At 28.5% G+C, this 20,337-nt stretch overlaps 2 protein-coding genes across 7 annotated transcripts; one reads left to right on the forward strand and one right to left on the reverse strand.

Moving 5' to 3' along the window:
* Positions 1–222: 222 nt before the first annotated feature.
* LOC105837113 (lys-63-specific deubiquitinase BRCC36) lies at positions 223–2,682 on the reverse strand. Of its 3 annotated transcripts, none has more exons than XM_012681614.3 (7): positions 2,545–2,682; positions 1,879–2,009; positions 1,578–1,782; positions 1,408–1,496; positions 1,071–1,175; positions 895–997; positions 223–784 (listed from the first exon to the last, which is right to left on the reverse strand). In XM_012681614.3, the coding sequence occupies exons 2-7, from the start codon at positions 1,990–1,992 to the stop codon at positions 639–641; spliced, it is 762 nt and encodes a 253-aa protein (XP_012537068.1). In that variant the 5' UTR covers positions 1,993–2,009; positions 2,545–2,682; the 3' UTR covers positions 223–638. The 3 variants fall into 3 exon arrangements, with proteins under 3 accessions (XP_012537068.1, XP_012537067.1, XP_012537069.1); XM_012681613.2 differs by lacking the exon at positions 2,545–2,682 and adding an exon at positions 2,244–2,385; XM_012681615.2 differs by lacking the exon at positions 2,545–2,682 and adding an exon at positions 2,084–2,237.
* On the forward strand, positions 2,460–13,706 carry LOC105837112 (protein spinster). Of its 4 annotated transcripts, XM_012681612.2 has the most exons (11): positions 3,362–3,503; positions 3,592–3,837; positions 3,987–4,183; positions 5,787–5,938; positions 6,786–6,986; positions 7,580–7,708; positions 8,315–8,576; positions 8,656–8,754; positions 8,945–9,152; positions 11,064–11,156; positions 13,066–13,194. In XM_012681612.2, exons 2-10 carry the CDS (start codon positions 3,636–3,638, stop codon positions 11,114–11,116), a joined length of 1,503 nt encoding a protein of 500 aa, XP_012537066.1. In that variant the 5' UTR covers positions 3,362–3,503; positions 3,592–3,635; the 3' UTR covers positions 11,117–11,156; positions 13,066–13,194. The 4 variants fall into 4 exon arrangements, with proteins under 4 accessions (XP_012537065.1, XP_012537066.1, XP_012537062.1 ...); XM_012681611.2 differs by lacking the exons at positions 3,362–3,503; positions 11,064–11,156 and adding an exon at positions 2,460–2,598 and having other exon boundaries at positions 13,066–13,706; XM_012681608.2 differs by lacking the exon at positions 11,064–11,156 and having other exon boundaries at positions 13,066–13,706.
* Positions 13,707–20,337: the final 6,631 nt, after the last annotated feature.

The following is a 20,337-nucleotide window of genomic DNA, read 5'->3' on the forward strand; positions in this document are numbered from 1 at the left end:
ATTATTCCATTTCTTTCAGTCTTAAAATTTTCGGATTTAACATTTGGCCTATATTCTAATCATAATCTATATATACTAATAAGGTAAACACATTAAACAATTTTATATTTAAGAAATATACAAATTTTAAATAAAACAATGTTTCTTAAATACAAAATTTTTATAGGATCTTTTTTAGTAAAATATTTTTTTTTTTTTTTATTTAAATGATATAAACATATATTATTAGTGACATTAAACTTTTATTCATCATTCCAAATAAATGAGAAAATAAACAGTAAAAAGTGTACACAACAAAACTTAATATATTGTGTTGCTCTTGATATACAGTGTAATTTTTTAATAACATTTAAAACTTTTATACATATTTCATGTACGTGCGCGCATGCACGCAAGTGCATAAACACACATAACACACATATTCTATATGTACATATATTTCATTCTCATTATATTTGTATAATAAACAAACATATCTAATTTATAAAATATACTAATTATTAAAATACAAAGTCAATTTTAATTCAGTAAATATTTATTTTCCATATAAAATCTCATTTTTATTACGAAAAAGTTGTTAAAGTAGATTTAAGAAATTTAAGAAAAAACATTTGTTTACCATTATTGACTGGAAGTTTTTATCCATTACACATTTTTTGTAATTCTTGTAATTGTCTTCGGAGATGCATAGTACGCAACTTATTTAACGCTATCCTCTTTTCAAACGTTTGTACCAAAGGTTTTGTAATGATATCTATTATATGAACCAATGCACGTGTTCTGACTGCAAATAAAATTTACATTTTTATTATCTATTTTTATCAAACATTTCAAAAATTAAATAAATCGAATTTTTTCTATATATATAAAATGCAAATAAATAGTTAGACATACCAGCATTGTTGTGAATACTGGCAAGGACATCTGGATGATCTTTACAGGCTTCAGCCATATCTTCTTCTTCTTGCACCAAAATTTTTGACAGATCTGTCATTGTCTGTAATATTTAATTTCTAATAACAAGTTTTCTTTACTCCAAAATATTTATAATATAAACATTAAAAACTTACTCTTAAACATCTATCTGAAATATCTGGAGTATGTACTATCTCCAATGGTATCTCTGTAGCTTCACCATTGTCTGATTGAAAACAATTCAAGAATATTTCATGTTCCTTAGGGAAGTAAAAAAAATCATTATATCATTTTCTATTAATATCTTTTCTAATCTATCTACATCAACAACTTCAAATATTCCACAGCTCATTTGCCATATAAGCACTAAAAATTGTGTTTATATTCAAATTATATAGAAAATATTAATGTATTTAGATAAAGTTAAATGATCTTTTTTGCTGCAAATTTCTTTTGTTGATGTAGAAATTAAAATGAGAAAAATATATGTACTTTCGATTCTTTGCCTTCTGAAAATACTGAGAATATTAAGCCTACAAAGCTGTGATCCATCGTTTGATAAGTAGCTTGAGTTCTGACATCTGCAAGAATAATTCATAATGTAAAAAATTCAAAATTAATCATTCAAAAGCAAGTTTTGATAAGATATATTTGATACCCACCAACGTGTGAGGGGCAAACTGTAATATGTGGATGCGAATGATACCAGCCAAGGACACGCATAGGTCGATTTAATTCTTTGGTTAATCGTTCAGCTTCGGCAACGGCTTTCAGTAATTGCTCTGATGAAATCTCTACTCTGTCTTTCTTCTTATCTAATCGTCGCAAAATAATAACAGCTGATATTTTTGCTACTCCACAAGCAAACTAAAAGGGGGAATAATTAATTGCTTCATTGTTTCATCAATTATATAACAAATGCTAAAGGAATATCAAGCATAAATTGTTGTAAGTTCTACGTACATTACCGATAAGCAGGCCCATTACTTCAAAGTTTTCCGTGGATAAAGCATGCTGCAAACATACCATGTAGACGTCCGTTTGCAGCTCTACCTTTTGCAATGGAGAGTCGTCCATTGTTTACGATGTTAATCCTACGGAAACAAAACACATGAATGTGAAGAAATAAATTTGCGATTTTATAATCGCAAATTTATTTCTTCACAACCGTAAAAAGTTTGAGGTGTTGCAAGTAACGTTTTCTGATATCGCTTAGTTTCCACAGTGAAAAATAAGAATTCAAACGGCAGCATATAAATCGATCGACTCTGATGCGACATCGAAATTCAGCACCCATCCTCCGAACGAATTTACGCATTATCATGTACCTCACGTTTTATTGTGAGAGTCGTTCTTAGAAGGTGAAGCTCCTTCCAACCCTTCAGTCCCCTCCTTAACAAGGCAATTACATACACGAGATGACGTGAGGCGTAATTTATGCATAACCTAACGTCACTTCTGAAATTGACGCCCACGTATGCACGCCGGGTTTGCCCGACGTTAAATTAGGGGCTATACGTATGGCTCCTATTTCGAGTCGTGTTTTTTCGTCGCGGACTGCGGTGTTTAGTTCAAACGTGCGCTCAGCGCGTTACTCGCATCGCCTCTCGAAACACCGTGTCCATTTACTTGGCGAACGGTGTACCAGCGGACTGCGAGCTGACGAGTCTCCGGAGTCTCCAGGTAAATGACGGTTCAGACGGTTGCAGCCGAGAGAATTGTCAAGACAAGAGAGTTAGGCGCGCGGATCGATAAATCTCTTGCTCCTTCGTCTCGAGTCGAATTGACTCTCCCACAGTCCTGTGTTCCCCGCGATCCCCTTGGTTCAACGATCTTTTCGATCTTTTCTTGCGCCGCCGCGATCCTTCCTTCGTCTCCCTTCGCGTCCCTCAAAGCGCAGCTTCAAATGCAGAACAGATCAGCAGAACGGAGAACGAGGCGCTGCTTTGAATAGGAATTGATAAGTGGTTTAACGAAGAGCGGTATTGCAGTATTTTGTTGAAGCAAACGTGATATTTGGTGATATTTGAGAAGTGCGCTGACCCGAGGAGTTCAAGGGTTAGAATTCCGTGGGGTCGTATTCTATGCGAACAAATCAAACTCTCGATTGACATCGCCGTGACAGTTGACACGCGCGCGTAACGCGAAACACCGATCAGCTGGCGATCAATCATAAATAAATAAAGCTGTTTGCACTTGCTAGGATATTGTGCAACTCATTGTCAATCATAGCGTATTATTATAACGTCTGATGACACATTTTACGGATTTTTATGCGCGCGAGCGGAATATTTGGCGCCAGCATATGCATACATGCATACGTACGTGAGCCTCCACGTCGTGAGGAGAGCATACCAGAGTAGACACACATACACACACGTGCCGGCGTTCGTGCACGCACGCCACGCAACACACACGCGCACGCTCCATACTCACAATTGCTTTACACTTTTTCCCCACTTTGGAGTGTTTGGAGTTCAATCAAAGGCATCAAAGGTGGTGTGATGCGTGAGCCGTGACGCTCGAACATGTTCGCAAACAGTTTTTTGTCATCGGGCAACGGTGCAGTATTGGCGGCGAGTTTTGAGGTTATATCTCGTCGTAGGGTAACTTGTAGCCACCGAATGAAGTAGATAATTCGCGAACTCATGAATTACATTACGTTATCTCCCACAGCGTGAGGCGATTAACGGTGGCACCGTCGAGGAACTCTTCACATTATGGTAGACAATCGGGCGTCCGCTAGCACGGAAAATAGGTATCATTCAGTAAATGCGGATCAGGACGATCCGAGGGAAACGACGCGCGTGAAAGAAACCATGCCTTCGGAGCTGCGGTCGATCAGCGCGGCCGACTGGTTCACAGTCGCGGTCCTCTGCTTCGTGAATCTTATTAATTACATGGATCGTTTTACGATTGCTGGTGAGTCTGGCTATACGAACAACGTTGAATCGATAAATCTGTGAATTTTTTTTAAATTAATGAAATATTAAATAATTTTCTGAATAGAGAACATTGTTAGTATCTATCTTTTTATCTTATTTATTTAAAAAATCAATTTTTTATTTGAGGTATGCTGACGCATATCAAGCATGATTTTGATATCGGCAACGAAAATGCTGGATTACTACAAACGGCGTTCATTCTAAGCTACATGGTATTTGCACCGTTATTTGGGTATCTGGGAGATCGTTACAATAGAAAATTGATTATGAGCAGTGGTGTATTTCTTTGGTGCCTAACAACATTTATTGGTTCTTTTATGAAAGTAAGTGTATCTTAATAATTTAAACTATAGACTATTTAAGTGAATCATATGAATAAGTAAAGGCGGCAATTGTAATTATAATTAAAACTGCATTTTGATTGTATCATTTTATATGTAAATCTAAAATATATTTTTAATTTTATAAACTGTATAGAATATAATTGATTTTGAAATGCAATTATAAATGGAAATTAAAAAGGTGGAAATATAATATTACAGTATGTGTTAATAATTAATTTTGATAATGATATAGAAACTAGAAATAATGTTATAAGGATCTTAAAATATTGTAAATAATTTGTATATATGTTATACTCAATGAGAACTTAATCTGTCAAGTATTTACTATGTTTAAGCAAAGTAAATTGTACTGTTAAAAACTTTATATTATCTATATATTACTAGAAAAAAATTAGAAATATGAAATATTATTTTTGTATATTTGGACAAACATTAAGAAATTCTTGCATTTTTGCCATGTCTCATAGAATTGTGATATATGGTGGCTAAGGATTTGATATTATAAAACAAGTTTAATGTTAATTTCTAAAAACCACTGCCAATGTATATTGTTCAAAGAAAGAGTTGAAACGTTGATAATATTTTTTCTTATTTAAACAAATTATAACACTACAATTTACTGACTACTATTGAGTTATTTTTACCATGCTTGATTAACATTCATTACTTTATATTTATTTTTCTTTATCAATTTTAAAAATTCTACCTTACTATATATATTTTTTATTTTATGATTGTATTTCAAGAGCAAACTATCAGAATGTAGTTTAAAAACTGAAGATGTATATAGGATTTACATATAAAATATTATATTTTAAATATTATAATATTAAGCAAGAGTCTTGATCAGAATTGATGTTTATTTATTTGTATACCTTTAAGGGTGTATCGGACATACAATCTTAGACAAAAGTGCATGAAATTTGAAATACTTAAATATCTACACCTAACGCATAATAAATCTAGATGTAAGAAACTTGAACGATAGTTAGAGTCTTATTTTTACTCTTACAAAGGTATTTTTCACGTATTTGCGATTTTTTTTACTTATGAGTTTAAACTTTTGATAGTGAAAATGCACAATTATCTCAAGTTATATTTTATTTCTTTAAAACGGTGTAGTGAAGACAATTGAAACTTGACAGATATTTTCATCCATTCATATACTAGATGTACAAAAAAATTCAAAACATTGGTACTATTTCTTCTATATTTTTTTAGCTGTTTCATTCGTCAAGATCGTCCTTTTCCATAAGATAGAAAAGGATATCATGTAAAATCAGTGAAAATTAAAATAGTTATAACTTAGCAACTGTTTAGTGGATGCGTTTTCAATTTTTTGCAGTACATTAGGGAAACTAAAAGAACAATTTCACAAATTTTTAGCAACTTTGTACCATTTTGAATTTCAGTTCGATACATCCCTAAGTATACCTTTTCACGTAGACTAAGTCTTGTATCCAGAATAATGAAATATAAGAATCTTATATTTAATATGATATTAATATAGAGAAATGCATTTAATTTTGCCATATGCATAATTTATGACATAAGTATCTTACATGCGATACATTTATTTTAGACATATGGATGGTTCCTATTCTTTAGGACACTTGTTGGCATGGGAGAAGCTAGTTATTCTACAATTGCGCCAACAATTATTAGCGATTTATTCGTAAAAGATGTACGTTCTAAGATGCTCGCCCTATTTTACTTTGCTATTCCAGTTGGAAGGTACATTGGTTATGCGCTATGATTAAAGCAGGGTTGGGAAGTATTACTTGCTGTAACGCTGTTACTGTTATCATTACTTTTTTTGATAACAATTGTTATTTTTTCTGTGTATAATGATAATGTCATTTTATTACAGTACAAATTTAATTGTTATTATTACTTTAGTTCTTTGTTATTTATCTTTATATTTATTCAATGATTTATGCACTTCTTTAGTATGTAAATATTATACATACAATAATCAATGTGTCAGATCAAAAGTTGTGTTACATTAAGTGCTGTTATAATTTTTATTTATTTTCGTATTTTATAGTAGTTAATTTTTAATATTTAAAATTATCTTGTACTTTATATTGTAGATTGCATTTCAATAATCATCATTAACGCTGAAAGTCTATAATATATTTGTAACATAAATTTTAGATCTTTTGTACTGGCAATGAATACTAAAATACATTCTTAATAATAATATTAATGTTTGAAAACAATGAAAATTTGATACAATTTGTAAATTGCAATCTAAATTTCTATACTAATGTAAAGAAAAACTTATTATAGAAACTAGTTTAGAGAATTGTAAATCTTAATATTGGTTATTTAATAATATAATTTTATTAAAAAATTGAACATTTTACTTTTTAGTATTACAAACAATTAACAAATCGGTACTTTTTAAGTAACGAATAATGATAACGAGTTACTTTTTATAAAAACTAAATTGTAACAGTGTTACTTTTTAAAAATTAGTAACGATAATGGTAACCGTTTACTTTTATGAAATAATATTTTCAATCTTGGAATAGAATATATATTTTTTAATATTTATTACATGTATATACTATTTTAGTGGTTTGGGATATATCACAGGAGGTGAAACAGCTCGTGTCACTGGTAACTGGCAATGGGGATTACGTATTACTCCTGTATTAGGAATTGTAGCAATTCTTCTACTCACTATGGTCAGAGATCCTCTCAGAGGCGAACGAGAAGGTGGCGTTCATTTGACGAGTACTACATGGTCATACGATATTAAGGAATTATTAAAAAAGTAATTATTAGTATTATATAATTTTTTATTCAAGTTATTATGATAACTTTTGAGAGATTTATGTCTTTATATATAATACTTATTATACTTTTATCATAACAATAATTTGATGTATTGGTTTATTTATTAATAATTATCCATTATTGGTTTTATTCAGATAAAATAAAACACGAAATAATCAGATAAAATAAAACTCTGTAGGTATGGTAGAACTTTAATTATCAGGATATGGAACCGAGATTATGATAGACAATTAAACAAACAGATAATATAATATTTAAAATAAAACAAAAACACATATAATAAATTGGGGTTATCTTTTTTTATTACATAATACATAATCTATTAAAATTCAATTCATCTTTAATTATTACTTATTTTTATTGAGTCAATAAATTTGTATATAAAGATTGGATGATATATAACACTATTATAACAATGCATAGTGTAGTTAAATAGGGATGGTTAATATGTTAATTATAAACACTAATGGTAAAAACGATGATAGATACTAAAAATTCTATTGTGTTCTACATTTTCGTCATAATTTGTAATTAACATTATGTTTTCTATATTACTAATATCATTTTTAGTTCAAGCTTTATGCTGTCTACTGCAGGATTTACTTGCGTAGCGTTTGTCACTGGTGCATTGGCATTTTGGGCGCCAACATATCTACAATTAGGTTTCCAATTTTTGTATGGAAAAGTTGATGCAGAGGAGTATGTCCTTTTTGTATTTATTGTATGTTTATTATACAAGTATCTCTCTACTTACGAGGTTACACTCTGAGACTTCAGTAAATTAAATTAATCACAAGTCGAATAGCATTTATATTTTATATAAGTAAAACATTATATATGTATATAATAACAATTTTATTATTTATAACAATTATAGACTTCTATTTAGGAAAAATTTTATAAATAATTTGTAATACAGAGAGTCACAGAGAAACTTTTTAGATCTAGAGGTATAGGGACTGATAGAGTCCTCATAGTTGCTTTTATTATTATTACTACTACTATTATAATAATATATTTTTTATTATAAAAATATTTATTTTAAACATAGATTAACTTTAACAAATTATTAAAAACAATACTATTTTTTAAAATATAAATTAATATAATATTTAATATCATAAAATTAATATTTAATTTGGATCACTGGTTGACGAGTACTTAATTAGGTTTGCCATTACCAACTTGTTCATTTTTATCAATAGCATGTCGATTGTAAGTTTGAAAACTCATAAGTCAATGTAGTCGTAAGTAGAGGGAGATATTATATAAAAATATAAATATATAATTATTATTATGTTTCAGTGTCGCATATAAGTTTGGATTAATTAGTATGGCATCTGGCCTAATAGGTGTACCCTTAGGATCTGCTATAGCACAAAAATTACGAACTTATTGGCAACAAGCTGATCCTTTGATATGTGCCACAGGTCTTCTAATAAGCGCTCCTTTATTATTTTTTGCTATGATTACTGCCAACACAAATCCTGCTCTTTGTTACACATTAATATTTTTTGGTCAGTTAACATTAAATTTGAATTGGGCTATTGTAGCAGACATATTATTGGTAAGCAATAATTAAAAAAAACCATATTTTTTAATTGTTTATATTTTAATAAATTTAATTCTATTTTTTTATATTACAGTATGTAGTAATGCCCACAAGAAGATCCACAGCAGAAGCATTTCAAATACTTATTGCGCATGCTCTTGGAGACGCGGGCAGTCCTTATCTTATTGGACTTGTATGTAGAAATAAATTCACTATAGGCCTGTTCTTTGTCTCTACGCTGCTGTACCGATAGAATAAGTTAGAATGAAAAAAAAAAAGTATATTTGTCTTATTCTAACTTATTGTACCAGTGCAGCAGTGCAGTGACAAAGAACAGGTTTTATTAAAATATTACAAATAATTAATTGTTAATTTTTGTTTAGATATCAGAAGGATTGAAGTCTTTGTTCTTGCCGAATGTAGGAGGACATTCTAATATTTATGACAATCAAAATGTAGCTGTCGAGTTTCGTAGTTTACAATATGCAATATTTCTTACAATGTTTGTGGAAGTACTTGGTGGTCTATTCTTCTTCTTAACAGCACTGCATATACAAAAGGATAAGGCATTAGTCGACCTTGCTATTGTGGGTAAGTAAAAGAATATGTCTAATACTAGTTGATAAAATCAATGTTTAGTAACACTGGGTTTTGCATGTCCATATTGAAATTGTTACTAATCAGCTTGACATATATACTAATATTATATAATATTATAAGAAAACTTATTTGTACGTGTAATATTAGCGCAAGTAAATATGGTTTTTGCAAGAGTAATATTTTTCAAATATTTTTAATTTTAAATATATGCATAAACATTATTATGAAATAAAGCAGAAAGACAGTGTTCACACATTATTTGGTAAGTAAAATACCTATATTAAGAAATTAAATAATCAAACAGAGATAATCAATTATTAACATATTATGTAATAATGCTATCAAATTAATAAATTAATATATACAACACACATATTATCCCTGTAGTCTAGGTCTGGTTGGAATATGAAATAAAAATTTGCAATTTTACTAAAACATTCTATTCTTACACAGTGCATGAATTGTTGTCAACTTTGGACTTTGAAGCTTTGGGATCAAAAAGAAGGTAGTATACCTACCTTTATTAGTTATAGTATCGTTTAACACGTTAAGCGCCAAAAATTTTTGTCTGATCTATTATATTAAAAAATATGTATCATAATACAAGTAATAATACAAAAAATATATACAAATATGTATATAAAATATTTTGTAAGATTATAATTAATATATAATCGAAATAAAATTTTATCTATGTATTTAACTTAGGTTATTACATTATTTTTTTGATATACACAATTATTTTTTAATTAGAAAATTACAAATATATTTAGATTTTATTTTTTAAAACTTATTAAATATATAATTATTTTTAATTATAATTGTAACTTTTTTTAAAAATAATACGTAGCTTATAAATATAAATCCGCAATTTTATACATTTTTTTATTTTGTTTTTAACATCGTGGCGCTTAACTTGTTAAAATTCAAACTTTTATATTTTTTATTATGTGATCAATTGTTTTATACATAAAGATCTTAAGAATGTTTGTAATATAGAATCTTACGTGATCTTATGGAATCTTAAATTTTTATTTTATATTCCATCAAAATATATATTAAAAAGTAAAGTATCTATACACTTATTACATGTCATGTTTTTTTCCAAGATTTAATTGTTTATTTGATCATAAATTTTTCTATATACATTTATGATATTGATTTAATAATGGTGCTTAACGTGTTAAGGAATGCGTGGAACAGTATTATTATTATAATTTTATCATACCAATTCTCAATCCACAAATAATATTTAATTTTATACACACATTGAAGATGTATTTTACAGATTAATAAATCATTATTTTTATTAAGTATTAATTTTTTCGTATGCGTTTTAGTTTTAAATAAATAATTTTACATATATGAATTAGTGCGTTTATTCATTATTATGTATAAAAATTATAATACTATTAGTATTTTATTAAAAAAAAATAATTTTTAAAATATATTTTTGAGTTGTTTTATCTTAAAAATGTATTGAGTCGATTTTTTTTCATAAATATGACTTATATAGTTGAAACATTCCACATACATTGTTATAGGCATAAGAAAAGCTTATGTTCTTTATTTTTTAATTTTTTTCTACAAATTACATAAGAAATCATATAAATATCTTTAAAATAATAAAACTGTATTTTTTATAAAAATTTGTGTACTAAATCATAAAGTATATGTTCAAAGTTTTTAAATAACATATAGAATAACTTGTGTAATATATTTGTTTTGGTTTTAATATTAAATTTATATAAAATAATTAATGATTTATTATTATTGAAACATTTTTCAGAAATGGGCTATATTTGTCATAAACATACAACAATACGTAATATTTTTCACTCGGTTTAGTCTGGAATGTGCATGTAGTTATTTTTATATAACATACAAACATCTTTCTTACAGACAAATATCTAGATACTAAGAATAATGGGCAAACTGAATCAACGCATTTATAGATCACCAGTGGGCCTTCCCTGATAATATGCTGTTTATCTGGTACATAATTTATTTTCATGATTTCATTCTTTTTTTTTATTTGGTAATCAATTTAATTCAGTTTTGTATAATAAATTATTTTCTATTTTGTAATTTTTTTATTATCCGTTTTTTATTATTTTTTTACGTATAAAAAGAAATGTATATTGACATATATTTCTAAAAATATATGTCATAAATATTTAGTATTACAAATTATTCATATTTTATGAAGACGTGATTATTACACAAATAAAATTTTATACTGATTAGTTAATATGATTAGTCAATATGATATATTTTAATTATTATATTTATTATTTTTACATCACACCACACACACGCACACACACACAAATCAATATTCTTTATATTTTTAATTGTCATTTATAGTTATCTGACATTTATAATTATTATATCTTTTTAATTCGAGAAATCTAATTTATTTGACATTTTCATATGATATAATCTGTTAGATAATTTTAAATAAGAATCAAATTTTAATATTAATTTATTATTAATATTAAATATATTAAAATTAAATGTATCAACGAAATACATATATGTCAGTCTTGTAAAGAAAATTATTTTAAAGAATTGTAAAGAAAATAATTAATATATTTGTAATGAATAATTTATTTATATTTAAGAAGTAATTAAACAATTAAATTGATTATCAATTATCATTTCATATTGTTTACATTTTATCAATTATATTCTTTGTTCACAATTTCTAAGAATAATTTTATCTTTTCTATTTTTATTATTTATGTTTATAAGAATGCATGTAAAGTTTTTAACCCCAGGAATATAAAGCTTTTTTTGTTATTTATATATTGTCTTAATTTTGTGTTTTGCCCGTTAATGATATTTAGGAATTAATTTATTAAGTAATTAAGAATGATTTAATATTATTATTATTTATATATTTAGTCACTGATACAATCAAAGTTCATATAAGAGTTTAATTCGAATAAAATTGTCTATAATTACAATATAGAGTATAATTCAGGCTTGATATTCCTATTATTAAAATTAACATTAACACTTAAAAAATTGATTTTTACAAGTGTTTATTTTGAGTACGAAGAAATCATATTATATTTACAAATATCTACAATAAAGTATAATATTAAAGCAATATGATATTTTTTAGACTGATAAAGGTTGCCTATAAATCTATGTGTGGAATGTAACACAACTAATAAACTTTATGTATATTTGTGGATGTATGCCATGTGGTACAATGTTGCATGTTTTAAAAAAATAAAATTCTAATTAGGATATAGAGTGAATGCATAATCGATTTTACTAATGCAAATTAATTATATGATTTGTTAAATAAATGTAAAGTTTTATTTGTATATATATTTTTGCTTTGTAAATTTGTCAATATATGTACATTTATGTTGAAAACTAATTAGATGGGATTTGCACAATTTTGGTTGGTGTTATATATTATTGCTGTTGTTTTTATCACATAACAGATGAATTTTATTATTCTTAGTTTCATACAGATGCTTGAATATTGCTTACGTGTATTTGTCGTCTTTTTGATCGTTGGATATATATTGGTTGTGTGTGTACTCCACTTTTTAATTTTGTTTTAGAAATCTTATATCCTATCATTACCTAGGAGCAGGGATCTTTTTTATATTTAACATTTATTACCTATTTATCTAAATATTACTTGTTAATAATTGGAGAAAAAAAAATATATTTCATATAGGGATAATTGATTTAAAGACAAGGGAATTTTTTGAACAACAAAATGTGTGATCTTAATACAGTAGCGCATATTTATATATGTAATGTTTACCTTATTATATATTAACATATAAATTAGTATTATATGTTTAGCTGCAGATTTTTTCTCTCTGGATCTGCACATCATATAATATAGTACGTTAATAAGTTATACTATTTTCAGGTGGAAGTCTTTCAGATTCAGCATGTATTTGTAGTGATGCAGTTAACAGTGAATTACAAAATGATGCAAATACGATACTAGAATATAATAGGCATGAAGACGAACCGTCTGACATGATTTTTACAGGATCTTAATACTTTAAATAAACTTGTTACAAATATGTACAGTATAGTTCTATCAAAGTAAATATTGTTTTGATTTCATGATATAAAATGAGTCATACAAGGATATCTGTATTATATACAGATTCACAAAGAAAGTTTTCATGTCTAATCATAATCAAGAGTATCCCTAGAAAGTTGATGGTTACAAGTTACCATGGTTAATAATTTACGATACATTAGATTTGTGATTAATGCAGCTTTTAGAATTTGGATGAGAAGATGCATATATAAATTGTAAAATATTTTGAAATGTTATATTTTTATAATCGCTTATATTACAAGTTCATGTAATGTATTATGAAAACACATAATAAGTGCAAAATTGTATAAATAATCTATATGGTAAGGTTGTATTAGTAAATAATTTACATATATAAGGTACATAAGTATTTTATTTAAATATAAATATTTAGTTAACTTATCTATAAGATAATCATACTGTTTCAGCATTAAATAAAAATGTACATAATCATATAATTCTTGAAAAAGATTTCCAACGATTACTATATGAATCTATTCTTTTTTATAAGAATTGTAGCAATTAATTATTATTATTAAGTTTTTAGATATATCAAAGACGCGTATAAATAACAATATTTCAATAAATATAAATATATTTTTTTGAAGCATTAGAACATTTATGCACTTTTCAAAAAAGATATAGATATATGTATAATATGAAATTACTATATAATATTATTTAAGAATCTTTTTTTCTTTTAGTGATATAAGATATTGATTTTTTTTAAATCTTTTAATATAAGAATTCTTTTTTAATCTTTATATCTATATAAATTATATATATAATCTTTATGTAATACGAATTTGAAATATTTATATCTAATCAAATAGAAATTTAACATTTGTTATAAAAAATGCACATTAGGATATTATTAAAAGTTAAATAAAGTCTATCGAAGTATATTAAACAACTGTTTATCTATATAAAAGAAAGTGAGCACAAAATTTAACGTAAAGTTAGTCGAATAAAGTTTGTGAACAACTAAAATTATCTATATTATCTATATTAAATTGATAAACTTTAATTAGTATATTGAAAAACGTGAAATTTAATAAACGCTGAGAAAACAATTAGAAATTTTTATTCAAACGTGTATAATACTCAACTAAGTAAACCGATAAAAGCTGTTGAACTATATGCATCTTAGCAAAAGATGATAGTATGTATATAATTATAAAAAAATTATAGATTGTAGAATTAATGTATTTGATAATACTTAATAATAAAAAAGAATTGTAAATTACGTTATGTAGTATGCAAATAAATCTTTTATATACAAATATATATCTTAATATAAAAGTTATTTATCTCACTTAGAGAAATAAATATTAAGAGGATTAAAGAAATTATATCGCGAATGATAATTTATAATCCATAAATTTATAAGTTAATTTTTTTCTGTGTTCCATTTTTGAGAATAAAGATAAAGCTCAATTAAAAACGGATTAAAAGTTTTTCAAAATCAATTTTCTGCTTTTCAAAATTAGATACATATTTTATACAAGAAACCAATAAGTTTTTAAACAAATTTTCTTTGGGGTCTATTTATGTATTAATTATGTTAACTCAAAATTGTTTGATTGTTTTCTAAAATTACCTTATATACGCAGAATATATCGCAACATTGTGAAGCGTGTATGTACCTATTAGATTGCGGTTGCATCACAAATAAGCAGGCGAAACCGGTATTTTTAATGGAAAGTCGAAGACTGCCTGAATAGAATGAGTTATTGGAGAGGGAAGCGACACTCAGTTTCTTTGATCAATAATGAAACTTCTCTTCGCTTTTCTTCTTACTGTCTCCCCGTTTTCTCCTCTCTTTCGGTTTCTCTTTCTTTCTCGTTTGCTCTTTTTCCATCAGTTTCTCACTCGATCCTCGATTTCCTCCTTCCCTTTCTTTGCGTACGCTTACGCATCTACCTCGTCACTGTCTTATACATTTTTAACCCTATATCAGCCCCCGCGTAGACAAGGATAAAAGCTCAAAGCGAGAAAGCCAAGTTTTAACAACTCTTAAGGTGTATTCCCAAGCCTATGGATTCTTTTTTCTGTAGATAATCTACTTGACAATTTATTCGCGCGTGAACCTTTATGGAAAAGGACTTGGTGATCTGCATTCTTCAAGGAGCGGTTTCGAATCCATAAGGAATTTAGGTCTATGAGACTTTCTCAGGAGTCAATATCACATCTTTATTGACAAATCTTTTTAAATAAAGAATTTATAATTAATTTAATTTTAAGCAAAAATTTATAGATAAATATTTTTTTACATAATTTTCAATTTTTTAATAATTATTTTAATAAATAATATTTGTTTTATAAAGTTCTTATTAAGATAAATCTTACTGGTATCGACGAAAAATATAGTTTTGCTATACTAATCTATTCACATTCTTGAAGCATAATCTTTCAAATTTTTAATTTTCTACTTTGAAGAACTCTGCAATTTCACACAGAAATCGAATTTAAATTGGTCAAAAAACTTTTCAATTAAAATCTAAACATTTTAATTATAATCTGACAAGCTTAAAATGTAGAATATAAATATTTAAGAACTTTTATTCGATTAGAATGAGTTTTTATTCGATTGAATATTTTTGTTATTTTCTTGATTATTTCTTAGAAATCTTTAAAGAAATTAAATATATTTAATTATAGCACTTTTGTAAATTTTATTTTGTACGTACAAAGATTTGAATTTAATATATCAAAAATTTATTTTTCATTTTTTTATCAAAAGAGTGAAGAATTAAGCATTAGAAAAAGGTCATCAATACTGGTATCTATCTACTTTGTTTTTGAATATTTTTAAAACCTACAAATAAAATAAGATATAAATGTAAACTTGAAAGTTTTTTATTAGATTGTGTAGTTTTATATTTTGTAATAATTAATGTTTTTGCAACATAACTATAATGAACGGAATGAAATAAATTAGAGAATTTGAGCCCTAAAACTGACATAGACAGTGATGGCAGAATTCAGACTTGGGTTCATACGGCTAATAGAGATGTCTATATTGATTAACAAAGACAATTTTGTAAAATATATTTTTATGAATTAAATAATAAAATTTATATTATAAAATAAAACAACTAGAATTATATAATATTTAAAAAATAAAAGCAATTTAAGAATTAAAAAATGAAAATATACTATTTAAGAAGTAGACAATTTATATGAAATAAAATTATATTACGAAAAGGACAGACCATATGTCTCTGACATATTTGTTCTCAATATAGCAGAGAAAAATGCACCGGTTTACGCTCCACGAGGATTTTATGTTTCATACCACATGCATTTAATAAGAAAAATACGAAAGAGAAATATACAAACAAAATAGTTTTACAAAGATAGAAACATGTAAAATAATATTATCAATAATATACTTTACTATATTATTTGAATTACGCAACTTACAAAAGAAAATCATTCAAATTTTATTTTTGTTTTTGCAAATTTGTTTTTAACAGATCTTATATAGAAAAAAAATTATGAATATATAAACACGAGTTTTTATTTCTTTATTTAAGCAGATCATGCTTTTGTCAGTACTATTAGATAATGCAATGTTTCTGAGAAATAATGACAGGGGGGATATATGTATGCAATAATGTCGCTTTTTAAGGGGCTTATACCAAAAATTGGCGATCTTTCTTTATTAATAAGTTAATAAAAATTAAATTATAAAGCAAATATATCTAATATACAAAATATCGATATTTGTGACAATTTTGCAATTCTTTGCTCGTATAACTAGTAAAGGCCCGGACACAGACTCTTGCATAACGCATAATGCATAACGCATAAGAGAATTAACCAATCAGAGGTCTTTATTTCTATCTTAGGAAAGGAAATAGACGACTCTGATTGACTGATTCTCTTATGTGTTATGCAGAAATCAAACAAGATCGCGACTTTTCGTTGTTTCTCCGCAATTTTTCCGAACGCGCGGTCCCGTGTCCGATGATGGGAACAGTGAAACATGAAGCAACGTCGAGAGGGGGGGGAACGTCAGGATGAGGCTGGTACAAAGAAAAGTGCGGGGGCGAGGGGATGAGGAGAGACCGCCGCGGTGCGGGATAATGCTTAACAAGCCGACTTGAAAGGACAGTCGCCATTTTGAGTCAATACTTGAAAGTCTTTGCTCATTAAGAATATTTTACATCTACCTTCCACACGCGACCGACATCGTTGTTGCCTTTCTATAACCGACGCCATCTCTGTTCTTCTTTCTCGCCCCTTGCGATCCAGCTTTCTTTTTCTTCTCGTCCTCTCTTGCTCTCGGCTTCGAGAGCCGCTCTTCTCTTCCTCCCTCTTTGCTTCCTCCTCCTCCTTCTTTTTCTCATCTTCCTCCTCGCGCAGGGGCGGTTGCACCCTCGAAGATGGAAGTTATTTACGCAGCACTCGGAGTACGCTTCACCGTCGCGACCCCGTAGCCGACCCTCACCCCTAGCGTTTCGATCTGGTCTCCCCTTTGCCACGCTAACACGGTGCCCCCGCCTCATCGCCCTCGCCCTCGCCTTCATCGGGCATGCAGCAGCCACTGGGCAAGGTAGGGTGGCCAGCGCCAACCCCCATATCCCTGTTCTCTCCCGGCGAGGGATGGAGAAATCTCCGACTTCGCCATGGGGGCCCACCTTCGCGCGCCCTTCCAGCAACGTCGGGTAAACACCGTCCCATCTCGCGGCGTTTTTCCTAATTCCTACCCAATTTCGCTTTTAGCATTTCAATTTCTACCTTCCTCCCGCCCCTACCTCCGATTTCCCCTGTCCGCCGCGTCGGAATGACGGATTATCGTCGGACGAGCGAGGGCTCGACGAGGAAAGAACCCTGTGGGCGGAATAGATGAGCGAAAATGACGAATAGCTGCACACGATGGATGAATGTTTATCGTGAATCTGGGACAAGTCTCTCTCAGAATCTAATGTAATAGCAATAATGTTCGTTTTTTCAACGATGCATACTATTATAATTGTTTTTTCATTGTATGATTTCTATTACTTTGTAAATTCTGAATTTCATATTTTAAACAGTTACATGTGGGGAACATGGCAGACTAAATTCTTATTACAAATATAAAGGATACGAGTGCATTTGGCGACTATATTTTGCAATAATATAAATATATAAGATTAGACCTGTTAGTTACCATCGCAGACAACACACAACATCCAATGTCCAATTTTGATCTTTATTTTGTCTAGATGTCCATGGATGCAATACAAATGTTTTAAGAACATACATTGTTGAATGTTGAAAATACATTCATATTTGGTTTAAAAAATGTTCATTTTACGCACGTTTAAAAAAATTCTTATGTAAAATAATTGTCTATTCTTTTTGACATATGATATAAATGATAGCATATACTTATGAGAAAAATATTTTTTTGAGAATTGACCTAGATCAGGTTTAAAATTCTCACGAGCTCATGAACTTCAGCTGAAGTTTTGAAAAGTGCTGAAAGCTGAAAAGTGCTGAAGTGCTGAAAAATCTGAAATTTTTTAAATAGAATTTCTAATTTTTATTGCATATTTTTGTAGTAAATATTGAAACGTCAAAACAATGATGACATAAGTTTTTTTAATTGTTTGTTTTATTAATATGATTATTTAACATTCAAAAATTTTTTTTAAAATATGTGTTGTATATTTAAGAATTAAAGAAACTAAAATTGGTCTTATTTTGATCATTAAACAAATTTAAAAAAGATAGATGTAAGTGGAGTGTTTGTTTTTAATACAACTTGAAGTTAAGTTGTTAACAGATTATTATTTGCACAACATATAGTATTATAACAAATCTAATATCTGCGCGTGACATTTTAACGATATAGAACTTTAGTATCATTAAGAGTTACAGAATAACTCTATTAATTTGTTAGTATATTTTGTGGAATTAATAAATTTGTAACAAATTAACTTCAATTTGGATTAAAAACAAACGCTCTATTTATACATATCTTAAAAAAAAAATTTTTTTTATGATTGAAACAGGTCTTATTTTAGTCCGTTTAGTACTTAAAATGGTCATTTTTCAGACGTCCAGAAAAGTAACACGAGACGTCTCTAAAATGTTCTAAAGATGTTTAAGCATCTAATTTGAATGTTTGAAATACGTATGGATCGACCACTACGTACATTTTTCATACGTTTTTAAAACGGCTGCGTGCTGGATGAGGATCGGGGATGTATTTAAAACAAGTAGCTCAAGATTCTTCAAGTATGTACTGATATTTCATAAATATTTTATAATGTACGCGAGAGTGTGTATGCGTGTACTAAAATATTAAAAAATATATATAATCCTTGGCAGTATCTGAATAAGAATTTTTGTGATATATAATAGATACAATAGAAATTTTTGTAGATATCAAAGAAGTGTAGTTAATTTGATTGAACTTTAATTATACAGTGATAAAAAGCTATTATTTTATCAATGGTAATTGTAATAATAGTAAATTAAAATAAAAAAAAATTGCTTCTTTATTTTCAAGTTATACATTAGATTCCTTGGTGAACAGTCATCCCTTATTGTACATACATCTCGCTGCGTTTCGTATTCATACGTGTCAAATAATTCACCGTGTCCAGAACAAAATAATTTTTTCGTCATAAAATGTTTCCGCTAGTTACGGGCAATGATTCATATCCGTAACCGTGCCTCGCGCAGAGGAGCGCTTTTTAAATCGTCACGCGGTTTTTTTTCAGTTTTGCCTCCCCGCGAGTCCGTGCCAGAAAAACAATGGAGCGCGATGTTTCCCGCGTGTGAAGACGGGGGTTAGCGCGTGGAGCGGGAGGGAAGAGGGCAAAGGGGTGGCTGCGAAAATAAATCAGGCCTGTACCGACGCGGCGACATTTCTCGTTCAATTGTATCAACTTTAACCCCTTCATTGTCTCATTTTTTTCTCGGCTATCGTTCTGCTCTCGCGCCGTTTGACCGGATTCGTCCGACCCTCTTCGCTCTCCTTTCTACGCGGCGCTCGCAGCGAACCCGCTTCGAAATTTGCCTGTGCGAACAATCGGCGTGCACAAATGGAACGCTCGAAAGCGCATATATATATAATAAGCCGTAAAGAGA

This window comes from Monomorium pharaonis, chromosome 2, assembly GCF_013373865.1.
Source record: "Monomorium pharaonis isolate MP-MQ-018 chromosome 2, ASM1337386v2, whole genome shotgun sequence".
NCBI lineage: Eukaryota > Metazoa > Arthropoda > Insecta > Hymenoptera > Formicidae > Monomorium > Monomorium pharaonis.

What these genes read in the sequence shown, in the direction of transcription:
- LOC105837112 (XM_012681611.2), top strand. Translation starts at nt 3,636, where the DNA reads ATGGTAGACAATCGGGCGTCCGCTAGCACGGAAAATAGGTATCATTCA. An exon ending in TTATTGGTTCTTTTATGAAA is followed by an intron (nt 4,184 to 5,786) that starts GTAAGTGTATCT and finishes CATTTATTTTAG; the next exon opens with ACATATGGATGGTTCCTATT. An exon ending in TTTGCTATTCCAGTTGGAAG is followed by an intron (nt 5,939 to 6,785) that starts GTACATTGGTTA and finishes ATACTATTTTAG; the next exon opens with TGGTTTGGGATATATCACAG.
- LOC105837113 (XM_012681614.3), bottom strand. Translation starts at nt 1,992, where the DNA reads ATGGACGACTCTCCATTGCAAAAGGTAGAGCTGCAAACGGACGTCTAC. An exon ending in TTTCAGATAGATGTTTAAGA is followed by an intron (nt 998 to 1,070) that starts GTAAGTTTTTAA and finishes TAAATATTACAG; the next exon opens with ACAATGACAGATCTGTCAAA. An exon ending in CAGTATTCACAACAATGCTG is followed by an intron (nt 785 to 894) that starts GTATGTCTAACT and finishes TTTTATTTGCAG; the next exon opens with TCAGAACACGTGCATTGGTT.